The following is a 14,388-nucleotide window of genomic DNA, read 5'->3' as shown; positions in this document are numbered from 1 at the left end:
GTAAATTTTTTTATCAGTAATTATAAAAATGTGTCCGCTTAAAAACTGTTTGTTTGTAATATATATTAAAAAAAAAACTGATGCACTTAGGATAGATACAAATATTCTGTATATTTGATTATAAGGAAAATGAAAAAAAGTTTTTGAATATATAATTTGGTATAGGTATACATATTCTACTTACTTGATTATAAGAAAAAGGTAAAGCTCGATACAGGAGATATTTTAAAATAAAATTTGAATTAAAATGTTAGCAAATACAGTGAGTAATAATGCTTTTTTTTTTAACTCCACTAAACTGAAAAGGGATGCTGAGTACCAACTTAAAAACGCCACATACCGTTTAGATGGTTCTCTCTCTAATGGTGTTGAAGGGACATCCTCACTCTCGAAACTGTCCTCAAACTTTTTCTTCCAATGTCCACCGCTACCTTCAGCCATGACATTGGCCAACATCTTCTCATTGAGAGAGCCTGTCGTGCTCAAGATCAAGGACATCTTCTCTCTGTCCTCAGCCTTGGAAGCCATTCTGTGGGCAGCCACGCCAACGCTTTGAGATCGCCGTGGCAGCTCACGGTCTATTTGTGTCAAATCATCGATGCTTTGAGAGCGGTACAGAGGGTGGAAAAGTTTCTGTCCGCCATCGCTGAAGCTACTAGAGCCCAAACGTTTGGGAGCTGAAGGCTTGCGCTCGAGTTCTAATTTCACATCGTATGGTGAGGCGTAGCTCAAAATTGTTAAAGCATCCTCATACACAATATTGCTGAAAGATACGGTGACGCTGATGATCTTGTCACCTGAAAAACATTAGCTAGAATTACTTATTGCTTCACTTTGCGAGTCAACTACAGAATAAACTCTTAAATCATTAAAACCAATGAGTATCACATTGCTTGAAAAGGAATGAATATACTTTTCTTTCTAATAATGAAAATTGGAAAAAAAAAGAGAAAATGAAATATTATATAATCGAACAAATCCTTTTTTCTTTCAAGTATTAATTATGAAATGCCGTATGAAGAAATGCCTTCGCTATTTTACAAGTAGACGCATATGGATGAAACAACATTTATTCTTATTTTTGTTAAAATACAAGATAATGAAATTTTAAGCTAATATTTTTTTATAGAATAGCAATAAGTATTTCCTAGATGTTTGAAATAATTAAATTTCTAAAATGGTAGAATTTTGAATTTCTATTTCAAATAAGCTATAATTTTAATAAGTTGTTTCACAAATGGGTTCCTGCCATTAGTGTATAAAAGGAAAAATTAAACTCCAAAGTTTACATGAACTAAATAAACAAGAATTAATTATATGCAAATAAATCTGTTTTTAAAAATAGAAATGCATATTTGTTCTTTAAAGTACAGCATAAAACAGTATATCGTATGATATTTGCTGAATAAAATAAATCCACCTATTTGCTCATCGAATTATCTATTATTTAAAAGGTAATTGTTATAGAAAATTTGGTTACCAAGCGTATTATTAGAAACTGTCGAATGATAGAGTACATACCTGCTTTGATGAGCCCCGACTCGGAAGCAGGTCCGCGATGCAAAACGTCTTTCACTAGGATACCATCCCTCATGTTGCCCATTATGTTGAAGCCAAGGCCCGTGAAGTCATGCCCTCGAAGAGAAACAACTGTTCTTTCAGGCTCCTGAGATAAGTGTAATGATATAAGCAAAAAAATATAAATCTCACTACAGGACAAAATTTGCGTTCCTGCTGAAAGAGATTATTACGCCTGTGTCCTGGCATAGGTGTAGCCGTCTTCCCCGTGATCTAAGCGTTCCTGGTTAGAGTCTGGGTTCGGGCATGTTTGTTCTTTTTCTGTGTTCTATCTGAGGTGTGTGAATGTGCCCAACTCCCCTTTAAAAAGGGGTTGTGCAAACGAATGTGACGTATGAAATAGCTAAGTTGTATTCTTGACCCTAGTTGGCGCTACTGTAAAAACAAGAGATATTCACTCGGCTTAAATCACTGACAGATAACTGTCAGCAGGCTTGTAAAGTGCCTTAAGTAACAGCAACAACAGATTATTACAATCTACTCTATTTAATGTAATCCCAGTTAATGTTCTCATTCGCTTTATATTATCAAAATCCTCTGTCCCGAGGCGACGCATTCAAATGTATACAAAAATATTTCTTTAATGTGATCACTATATCGTTTAAGGTCATCTATGAAGTTGAGAATGCCCGGTCCTTCATTTTCAATTAGTGTTAATAAATGAAGTTCGTAGAATTATTTCTTGTTTCCTTTGTAAGGAAATATCCGAAGATATCTTTCTTATAGAATGGAGCTAACATTATTTTATCTGGATTAGAGCAGTTTAGATTAGTTTAAATGAATGCTTAAGCTGCCAGATCCGGCATGAAATCTGCTGAGTTATCATAACTCATTATCACTTGAAAATGAATTATGATAAAGTGGATTAAAAAACCCGAACTATTATAAGTTTTAAATTCATATTTTTAATAGGTCTAAAAGATAACCTAAAATGATTCAACGCAACGCTATGTAGCGGCTGAAAATTTCATACCTTATTCCTTGTAAAAGTTTGAAAAAAAAATCGTGTACTCTTTGTGGGTAAGATGAAATAACAAACGATAATGATTCTGACAGTTTCGAATGTATTGAAGAAACCCTACAACAAATGCTGCAATCGATAATTTGAAATCCTGCGTGCAGTAAGCAAATTGGGGGGAAAAAAAGAAAAAGAAAAAAGAAAAGAATATAAACATGAACAATATATGAGTGAAATGTTAAAGAATCATTATTTATAAACATCAATTGATGAATATTTTTAATTGTTACTTTTGAATTATATTCTAGATAACATTAAAGTAAATTTTTGTTTTCTTGTTCTTTTTCTTTGATGTAATATTAATATAGCTGATTTTAATGCTCTAAAACAACCGTTGAGTTAATTCTTTTGGACATTGAATAAATGAAAAATTCGTTACTTGCAACCGCTTTCAAGAATTTCATTGATTTTTTTTCTGGGTGAAGTGTTTAATTACATATTTAGTTAAAATCCACCGCTTTTGGATGTACATTTAGCTGCCGAATGAATATTCATGAAAAAATATTTTTTCAACGAAAACTGTAACTTTCTATTAATCAGTCAGATAGCGGGTACTTACCATGTGCGCGATGCAGGAATCGTCCATAGCCTTCTGCTTCCTTCCACCGCCGAAACCAAATGGATTTTTCCCTTTTCTAGTTTTTCCTTCGGACTGTTGAAACGAAAAACCAACATCAGTCATAAATTCACAACTTAATTAAAAGTAAACAAAAAAAATTAAAAAAAGAAGAGAATACTACCTTTGAGGAGCGCAGGGAGTTCTTACTGTTGAGAGTGAATTTCGTTTTGCCTGGAAAGGAAGACAGTTTCTATTTAGAAAGCAAAGCAAAACCATCAATTACGAGCATTAAGGCATTCAGTTATAAAAATTTATCCAGTTCTTTTTTTTCTCGTATACTCAGTATAAAGATAGTAGAGTAATAATTACAAAATTCGAATTCAAGATTTTGATGAATCTCCACGTTTTAGACCGTCCTGAGTTCGAAAAACACATGTTTGGAAAATGCCCGCCTGTCTGCCTGTGACAAAAATAACTCAATCACTATTTGAGCTAGACGGTTAAAATTTAGTATAGGTCTTAATTCGCTGATTTCTATCAAATTTTGAGTAAAATCCGTTCAGGGGAAGCCTGTTTCTCTGGCTTTGAATATAACTTAACAAGATAACTACAAAATGAAGAGAGCTATATAGATAAAATTCGGTGCATAGATTTAAGATTTATAGTATAGACACCTGTCAAATTTTGAGCCAAATCCAACTTCGAGTTGACCGTATTACGGTCTGTACTTTAAGTAAACGCGATCATTAAAAAAAGGAAAGATTTAAATATATCAAATTTAGTATGGCAATTTGTAACTACAAATGCAGTTTTGTGTCAAATTTTCATTTTAATCGGCTGAGAAAAACGTGTCTAAAACATAAATTCGATTTCTGGACACTAATAACGCATGCCAAGGATTAATCGCCAAATAACACGCCAAGGATGACATGATAGATTCAGTAAAAATGCTAAATTTACGTCAAAAAATATTTCGTAATTATTGGACAACAATGCAATAAGGCGTTCTCTGGCACGAGAAGTTTATTAGACGGTATGCAAGAAAGTTTTGAAGAGACAACTTTCTCTAGTTACCTTTGTGTTTCGCTTTAAAAATGAAAATATTTCCAACCTTAAATATGAGTTTTTAATACTTTAGTTTCATATTTTAGTTTTGGTTCCTTTAGAAAAAGATATTCATGAAATTTCTTTTTCCTAGACAAATTTAGTTAATTCAACATCTCAATGAGAGATAATCTGTCTTTACATTAAACAGATGCCTTTCCTTGAATTTTTTAAATCTAAGAAATCTTCAAAATGAAAGGAAGAGTTTTAAATATTGCATTAATGAATTAATTTCTTATACACTTCTCATAATGAATAATGTGATGATTACGTGTTGACTAATATGATGACGAATGATATAATGATGAATTTTGTATATCGTATTGTACATTTAGATCTTCTACTTGTTACATTTTAAATACACAATGTAAAGGTGAGCTTTTGTTACTTCTTAAAATCAGTATTTTACGAAAAATTATTATTGTCATTTTGATTTGGAGTCTATTCATGTCGATTAAATTACAATTTAATCTCTATCTCTATTTCTATTAATAATAAAAATGAAAGTATGTGTATTGGCGCTCTATAAGCTAGACCGTTTGACGTAGTATTATCAAAATTGAGTAGTGATGGGTAAAAAAGTGCACCTCGGAATGAATTCCTGAAATTGTACTTAATTAAAAATTAAATTAATTTTGGTGTTTCCAAAAATAGCTAACAAAAATTACAATAAAAATTAAATTTCACAGCATTTAAAAAATTTAAACATTGTCTTTGTAATGTTTGTAATGATATTAATTATTAGTAGAGCAAATTTTTTTTTCTGAATTTCGGCAATTTTTAAAAAATATATTTTTGCTTAGTTTCCAATAAAAGATTGCTTTGTTGCCCTGAAATTCAAGCCGTTTTGATTGTTTCATCAAACATGTAATCGTGTGATTTTTTTTCCATTTTTGAAAATTAAAGAATTCTGCTTACTATGTGTGTAGTTTACACACACACACACACACACACACACACACACACACACACACACACACACACACACACACACACACACACACACACACACACAAATGAAGTCACAATTTCGCGAATTTAGAAGATCGCACATAATAGTACTAGGATGTCATAGAACTGATCTCCATTCGAAAAGTTCATGTATACAATGACCAGAACAATGTAATACTAGTGAAATAAAATGGCTTTAATGTCCTTCAATTTGACGGAATCACGGACATGAAGTTATATCTAAATTATTTAATTGAAATCAAATATAATCAATATTCCCAGTGAACCAGCTGGTCACCTAAGACGATAAATATTGAATAAAATAAAATTCTTTTTTTTAAATCTAAAATAGATTCCATTGTTAAATTGGTAGCACCTTTGATTTTATTTTTCTATACTTTATTTCATACATGTCGAAGATACGAAAATTTCTATCTATTTTATACGAACATTTCTATCTATCTTTTTTCAACAATTTTATCAATTAGTTGAAGATTTTATTGATATATTTTTCCAACCCATTACAATATCTTCTGTGAAATCAATAGCTACGGCATTACCTAAAATTTATTAGATAAGCGACTTAGGTTCTTTTTAACCTTAGATACCTTGACTAAAGGAAAGACATAAGTTTATATCAATTGCTAGTATCACTCAGCTCAAAAAATACCTTCATTTTCGTCTAATACTTTCTTAACAGAAAGGATATCATCCACTTGAAAAAGTTTTCTCGAGGCTATTAAACACATAATTAATTTTTTTGATAATACAAACATCATTCGCCAATATTCTTACCTGTTAAATTTTTCTACAAAGTGCTCTTATCTTTCCACTTCATGTCTTCTGCGTCATTTGATAAACAGGAGATCCTTTTCATTTCATTTTGAATGTTTACATAAACTTATTACACATAACAATAGTCATACTGATAAACGACTTTTCGGACAGCTTTTTTCAAAAGTCCTGTTGTTTAATGTAGTTAGTCAGGTCGGTTAATCTAATAGCAATTTGGTATTTTAAGTGAAATAATTTATTTTCTGTGATTTGATGGGTCTTATAATAAAGATTAGGTCATTTTTAGAACGTATCTTGTTATTTTTAACTGTGATCAGTCATTTGACCCATTAGCTTTTTTTTTTCCAAACTTCGTCATCGTATTAATGTGTGAATGTTTAAACAAGACAGCAGTTTAATATACATCAGGTCGACGTATCTAGAGGATCATAATGCAGTGAAATTGAGTATCGAACTTCAATCCATCGACAATGAAATCGAATTTATATCAACAGGTCACTACAGCGGTTTTTTTTAAGAGAAAAGACAAAATACAATCTTTTAATTCCGTTTTAATATTTAGAAGAAGAGATTAAGATTGTTCTATTGATTATATATATACTTGCCTTTATCAGTTTCGTCGACATCTTCTGAGTCTTGGTTGTTCCGGAAGTACGGATTGTCGAAAGCAAATTCTGTTGCATTTTTATGATTTTGAGAGGGACCAACAGGTGGATCTGTCCTTTGACGACTTCCTGCAAAACAAAAATGGTAAGAAAAGGATATTAAAAGAGGAAAATGAAAGTTGAATTATGAATTACTTTCAAACAATTGGGATTATTTAAATTCATCAAATAAAAATTCATTTTTGATAAAAATCAGTAAAATTGTAAGAAATAAAATCAGACTAATCTCTAAGGGCAACTCATTGCTAGCCAACAGATTTTTTTATTTTTTTATTTCGGAAATATTTGAAATATTTTGAGACTTCATCCCTGAATTTATTTTAATGATCATAAGTGTTCAAACTAGCAAATAGAAAAATGGTTTGATAAATGACAAGTCAAATTGTAGGAAAAGCTATTTAATGAAATCTATTGTTCATGTAAAATTTTTATGCGCTGTTTCAGATTATGTTGACTCTTAAATTAATTTTTATTTACTAAAATAGAGGAATCTGACAGAAGCGTTGTTGTTAATTTTCTAAAATCCTACTTGTTGTTGGCTGTATTTATGTATCGAAAATTACTTTGGTTTCCAAATCTTTAGAATAAAAAAAATCAGAAAAAATGATCAACCCCAAAAATTAGCAATTTTTTTAAATTATATAATGTGCCTACAAAGTTATGTGTCAATAGCTTCAGTCTGAAAAACACATTTTTGAAATTATGTCTATCTAACGTTCTATGAATACCAAACTGGTTATTAGAGGCATTGGAATCAAATATGATTGACCGGGCCGCCGCGACAGCAACTCTGGCAGAAACTATAGATGAATCCTAAAGACCATCACGGCCACGATACAACCCTTCCCGTGGGAATCACGTTCCATCATCGATAGGAGGTAGCCGACCTCCACATTTTCTGTACCCACCAATGTGGCGAGAACCAACCACCATGCCGGAAGCTTCTGCTCCTCATTTCTGATGTGCCCTCACGGTGGAAAACAGTCTATGAATACAATAACTTTGAAATGTATTGAGTTTCGAATATGAAATTTGTTACACAGTTTTTACGTTTGTCAAATTTTGGGCGAGATCTGTGGATGAGAAGTATATTCATCTGTGTGGGCACGAATATAACTTAGAAATGCAATCATATTGATGAATAATATTTGGCCATTGTTTTCACTTCTAGAATGTCTATCTGATTAAATTTTGACATAATTCTTCAACGAACCGACTATTCGTTTGCCTGGTTGTTTATGCATATTTAAACACGATAACTGGAAAGGGAAATATCTAAAACAAATAAAATTTTGTATATTGTCTTATCGCCACCATCACAGATTTATATTAAAGTTTGAGCTCAATCGATGGAAAGAAAGAAACCCAAAATATTCCATCCATATTTAGTTTTTTTCACCTCAGTATGAACACACATAACGGATGTAGTGTATTAGTATGTGAAAAATTTGATGGGAGAACCTTCCCTTGGTTTATGTGCAAAAAAAGTCAAGTAATATTATTAAGTCGATAGAATTAACTCCCATTACGTCATTGTTACCTTACAAACAGAACTGTGCATGCTATTTAACTTCATTCTTTTTCTTCTTTTGAATTCATTCCGACCATATAAGCAATGAATTTCAAAACTAACAAATCACATGACAAGTATCAAATACGCTCTTAGTGACTCCATTCTGTGCTTTAACTCCATTCTGTTCTCGATTCCAGCTTGTTAAATTGTTTAATTTGAGTTTCCTAAACTCATGTTACATTTATCCTCTATTTTATAGTGAATTTCTAACACATGTTAGATGCAATACAGCCAAATCTGCGCTTCGTCATGAAACATCCAAACCAACTAACAGATGCCGATGCGGAACGAAAGGACGACGCCCGTCCGCTGGATCTGCGTGCGACCGAAACAAAGAGGAGCTTCCTTTATCTCTGTTTTGCAAAATATGGAACAAATATCTGTTCAGGAAACAGTCCCAAACAGTCTGGATCTTTTCATTCAATCCCTCGCAGCGTTCCAGTTAACAGCCCCGTCCTTTCCTATCCATTAGCAGTCGGTGATGAATCAGAAGGATGCTCAAAGTTAATTGGTTAACTGTCGTAGCTTGCGTTATTCATGTTTTCACGGATTTAAATAGTGAATCAGATTCTAAATGCCTTAATCGGCTACTGACTGTACTCTGCCTTAGACTCGAAACTGACGTGGAGGATCATATATGACTCACTACTATGTGTTGTGTCCATTTTGTTTTTTATTCAAACTTTGCGAAGTTAAAATAACTTTAACTCTAAAAGCTTTAACTCTAAAAGAACATGGTTATACAAACAGAAATGAATCTCAATATCAAAACAAAATGAAATACTACTTTTTTCTTTAAAACAACAGAATTTTTTTTTATTTTGTATTTCTCTAAAATTAGTCATTGTTATATGAACAAACTGTTACGTAACGAATTAAAGAAAATTACACGCTCTTCGGTGCAGCACTTTAACGGTGCAAATTTTATGAAATTAGTCAGTTCCTCTTATATAACTACATCTGTATAGAGATGATTAAATTTTTACAATGTGTGAGAACATGTTTTCACAGTAAAACTGTATATTCTTGACTGCAGAGAACTTTATGAGAACTTCAAATCATCGCTCTTTTAAAGCATTGTAGATTTTTTAGCATTTTACATTTAAGCATTTATTCATTACATTTTTAGCATTTAATCATTTTATTTTTTCATTTAGTATAGTTATATTGTTCAAATGAAAACAAATCCTGCTTGTTTCAATATTATTAGATTATTTTAATTTCTGTAAATTTTTTTATCCAGATGTTATTTTTTAATGTTTTGTGTTATAAGACATATTATTTCTAGTATGCAAAACTCACGGTAAATCAATGAATATATTACAATTACAGCAGATAATAAAAATACAATAAAAATTTCGAAGCTTAGTTTTGAAAATACTTATTATTAATAATTAGCTACCTTTGGCGACCAGTTGGTTCGCCGGGATTATTGGTTTCTAAAAATTTCTATTCTTTACTCAATACAATATTTTTTAACTTAACATTTATTTAGACATATAACTCGCACTATTTCAAAAGGCTTACATCGTTCTGTGCATTTCCCTGATTTTCTGTAGAAAGCTTTATATAAACAATTATATCACAGGAAAGACCATCAGTGTTTAAAAATAGGCACACCTTAACATTTAATCCAGCAATGGTGAAAACTGTTTATCTTAATTTTAAATGCCGTAATCAAAATATTTATTAAAAGCATGTCTTATGCTGAAACCTATTCAATATGGAAAAAAAAAGTTAAAATTTCGCTCATTTTTAAATAAATAAAAATTTTTAAAAATCACTCCCAAGTGCACATTTATACCCACCAAAATGCATATGTGTGAAGTTTGACTGCTCTAAGAAAAATGATTTAACATATTGAAGGCCAACACACACCGATAACTAATTGTGTCACTTCACATCATTTTTTTTTCTCTTTCATATACAAATGGTTGTAATGTAAATCTAGTTTCATTTTGATCTGCTCACCAAATTCAACTTTCTTACTTTTAGAAATATTTGAGAAAACTGCTACAGTATTATGTCTCAGTTATATTCCTGCAGCTTCATCAATGGGTTATAATTTCAATGAAAAATTACTTTTGATATTGTATTCATTTTTGGAATCAGACAGAGCAATTATTTACATTTATGAAAAAAAAAAAAAAAGTTGGAATCTTGTCAGATTTAGGAATAGTATCATTCACCATGGTCAATTTTGAACGTAATCACTTAACTTAACACCTCTCCATGCCCCTGCGACTATAATCTTAACGATTATTTAAACAGTTGGGTGGACATGGAGAGTGAGAGTTGCAGATGGCTAAGCTAATGATGTGGAGGTAATGGTGATTGGGCTGATGATGTGAAGCTGATGTTGGCAGAGTTGTAGTTGGCTGGGTTAAAGATTTTTAAGCTGCAGTGGGTTGCATTGGAGTAGGTGAGCTGAATTCGGTTAGACTGGTGAGGAGCTGACTTGGCTGGGTTAGAGCAGGAATGGTTGGTTTTAGGTTGGGTTGGAGCAGGGATGTCATGGGCTATGCAGGACTGAATGGAGTTGTCTGAGCTTGAGGATGCGCTGCGTTGGTTGTTGGAGTTTCCGGGCCTGGTGGAAGTCTTGTCGTGCAGGTGGTGAGATGGGTTTTCCGATGTTATAGGAGTGGTGGTCAGTATCTGAACAGTTGTGACTCTTCATGCAGGAATTGAACCATTTTTCTGATCTTGGCCCTGCTGAGAGAGTTATCTGCTACCCTGGAGAACCAGGCCTGTTGAAGGTTAGCTGATGGTTTCGTTAGGTGATAAGATGTAGTTAAAATGCATTCTGTTGCGTAGTGGAGTGGTGACCCCACTTCGCCGCAGGTGCAGTAAGGTTCGTCTGCTAAATTGAACCTTTTTAAGTAGGTGGGAAATGGGCCATGGCCTGTGAAGAAGAGAATTTCTTCCCTTCTCCAGGGCGTAAGTTGTTGAGTGGCTTTTGGAAGAAGCTGGTAGATGAGTCTTCCAGTTTCGCCATTGTCCCATTCCGTTTGCCACTTTTCCAACATGTTTCGCCTTAGACTGGACTTTATGAATGAAATTGGGTATGGTTCGGGCTGAATAGGGCTGTCTGAATCAGCAGCTTGTTTGGCAAGTCTATCCGCTTTCTCATTACCTGCATATCCGGCGTGGGCTTTAATCCAGGATATCTTTATGTTTGCATTTGTAGAAAGTATTGCAAAGATTTTCCTGGCACATTTGTTATTGGATTTTGGATTTTTTGCTGCTAAGATGCTCGCCCTATTGTCGACGTAGATGGTAGATGTTGCTGATGTGGACTTCAGGAATTCTGCGGCCTTGTATAGGGCCAGGATCTCAGCTTGAAATACTGTATTGTGGTGGGCCAGTTTTGTTGCCCAAGTTGTTGTAGTTACTCCATTGTTGAAGACACAGTACGCTGCTCCTACTCCCTTGTCCGTCTTCGATCCATCTGTGTAAATTCCATTCGGGTCCGATCTCAAGCCTCCGTCGTCAAGTGAAATCTGGTGATCTTCTAGGTGTACCGAGGGATGAGAAGTCCAGCCTGAAATCTTACAGTCTATTTCTAGTTCGCTAATTTGAAGGTCGCAGTTGTTGGTCGGGTTTTTGAGCCTATATAACGAGATGCCCTTTGCCTCTCTTTGTAGTTGGAGGTGCAGAGGGGGGGATTCCCAAAATTATTTGTAAGGCTGCTGTTGAGGTAGTTCTATAGGCTCCCGATATGGCTAGTAGAAACGGTCGTTGGATGGCTGCAAGTTTCCGTTTCATCCTCTCGGTGGGATCTTGGCACCAGATGGCTGCGCCGTGTGCAAGTACTCTTTCTATTACAGTTGAGTAGAGGGTTTTTCTTTGTGCCTGCTTAATTCCCCAGGATTTCCCTGCTATTTTTAGGAGATTTTGGTGGAGGATAGCTGCTCTTGTTGCTTGATATCGAAGGTGTGCGTTCCAATTGAGTTTGTCGTCTATTTGAATTCCTAGGTATTTTATTGATTTTTTTTCTTTTGATCGCTGTGCCGTTCCATTTTATTGATGGGCCTCTTACTATTTTACTGAGGAAGATATAATTGGTTTTATTAATGGATATTTCCAACTTGTTTTTATTTGCCCATTTGGAGAATTTTTCTATTGCTGCGTGTGTTTGGTTCTCAATTTCTTTCCTGGTTGGGGCGTGAGTTATTATAGCAAAGTCGTCCGCAAAAGCCTGGATGGTGGTGTTGCGTGGCCACTCCTGCTGAAGGATTTCATTTGCTACCAGGTTCCAGAGAGCAGGGCCACTGCAGGATCCCTGTGGGCAGCCTTGTTTCTGTTCTCTTTCTTCTGGTCCTTCTGCTGTGTTGAGGACGACTTTTCTATTTTTAAGTATGTCTTTGAAAATTTCTATCAAGTTGGCAGGGCTATTGCTATTATTTAGGTAATCTTCGATTGCAGCATGTTGAATGTTGTCGAACGCACCCTTGATATCAATTGAGAGCAGGAGGACGTGGTTCTTGTTTTGTTTTGCCAGTTTGATTTCCCTCATTAAGTTGTCAATGGCCATGTCCACTGATTTCCCTTCACGGAATCCATATTGTCTATTGCATATATGGTTGTTCTTTTCTAGGTGGTAGGTGAGTCTTTGGGTTAGGAGCTTTTCCAAGACTTTGCCTATTGTTGGGAGGAGTGATATTGGACGGTAAGAGGTTGCTTCATTAATAGGTTTTCCTGGCTTACGGAATAAGATGATGTTTCCTATTTTTAGTGAATCTGGGAATTTCTTTAATGTTAGGCATTTATTGAAAAAATCCGTGAAGAGCTGTGGAAATTTTTGGTTGATTTGCTGGATGACTATGTTGTCAATGCCATCCAACCCTGGGGCTTTACCTTTTGGGAGGCCGTTAATCGTTCTAGCTACCTCCTGTGGAGAGAAAGGGCAGTCATCTGGTGAGTAATTTACACTTGTTGCCTGGTTCGGGGTTGAGACAGGGTGTGGGAAAATTTCTTCGAGGATTCCTGCTGCTATTTGGAGTTGGCCTCCTGTCGCTTCCTTTTCTTTCAGTAGTATCAGTTGAGCTGGGGTAACTGAGTTTCGGAATGCAGCTTTATAGTGCTTGCCATAAGGGTTTTTTGCCTGGGAGCAGAATCCTTTCCATCCCAAGTTCCTTGCTTGCCTGACGTTCTTCATGTAGATGGCTGTCTCCCTTTTGAGGAGCAGGAACTGGGCTGGTCGGTTTTCTCCTGATCTTTGAGCTCGTCTCCTCAGTGCTTTTAGCCTATTTTTTTGTATTTCCAATTCGCTGGTGTACCAGTTGGGTTGGAGTATTTGTGGTTGTTTTTTGATTTTGTAGCTATTCTTGCAAGCTGTTGTGATTTTGTCTTGCAAGATGATAGTTGTTTCGTTTAATTGCTGTGGAGTGTTGCTTTTGTTAATTGCTTGTTGAATTTTGATTACGTGTGGTAGGAGGTGATTTAGCATTTTTCTATGGTTTCCGTGTTTTGTTTTAAATCTTGTTGTTATGGAGCTCTGCTGGTTGATAGCTATTGTTGTTTCAATGAATTTATGGTCACTGAGGGACGGCTCTTCTAGCACTTCCCATTTAGAAATGGTGTTTATCAGGTTTTGGCTGCAGAGGGTGAGGTCCGGCCATCCTCTTTTTCCGCAGTGGGAAAAGGTTGGAGGAGCATCTTGTTTGTTGATGATATACAGACTGCATCCGAGGGCGAAGTCTAGTATTTGGTTTCCTCTGAGGTCATTGTGTTCATAACCCCAGAGGTTGTTATGCCCGTTTAGGTCAGCTGTGATAATGATTTGTTCCCTTGGCAAGGTGTTAATTATCTCTTGTAATTGAACGTAATCACTGCAAACAAAATACCGACAGACATTTCAAAAATGGTAGCGAAGAAAATATATAAATTACCTTGAAAAAAGCATTAATTTACTGTCACCCCTGTTCTTTTTACTTTCTCGTATACGTAGTACAAAGAAAATAAAGTAATCGTCAAAAAATTCGAACTCGAGGTTTTGACGAATCTCCACCTTTTAGGCCTCCTCAAGTTTAAAAAAAAAATTAGAAAATGTCTGTCTGTCTCTGACAAAGATAACTGAAAAATGCTTTGAGCTAGACGGTTGAAATTTGGTACATTGTCATTATACTGATTTTGTAGACCTCTG

At 34.6% G+C, this 14,388-nt stretch overlaps 1 protein-coding gene across 1 annotated transcript in view; it reads right to left on the bottom strand.

Annotated features, from left to right (window-relative positions):
* The window catches only part of LOC129966159 (uncharacterized), a 42,335-nt gene that overhangs the window by 3,979 nt on the left and 23,968 nt on the right, over positions 1 to 14,388 (bottom strand). The window contains exons 2-6 of the mRNA XM_056080555.1: positions 6,611 to 6,739; positions 3,337 to 3,386; positions 3,156 to 3,248; positions 1,522 to 1,666; positions 341 to 797 (exon numbers count right to left, since the gene is read on the bottom strand). Of these exons, the coding sequence (XP_055936530.1) occupies positions 341 to 797; positions 1,522 to 1,666; positions 3,156 to 3,248; positions 3,337 to 3,386; positions 6,611 to 6,739 (874 nt within the window). The remainder of the gene's footprint in view (positions 1 to 340; positions 798 to 1,521; positions 1,667 to 3,155; positions 3,249 to 3,336; positions 3,387 to 6,610; positions 6,740 to 14,388) is intronic.

This window comes from Argiope bruennichi, chromosome 4, assembly GCF_947563725.1.
Source record: "Argiope bruennichi chromosome 4, qqArgBrue1.1, whole genome shotgun sequence".
NCBI lineage: Eukaryota > Metazoa > Arthropoda > Arachnida > Araneae > Araneidae > Argiope > Argiope bruennichi.
Note: the sequence above shows the minus strand (reverse complement) of the source record. Positions and strands in the feature narration are given on the sequence as shown.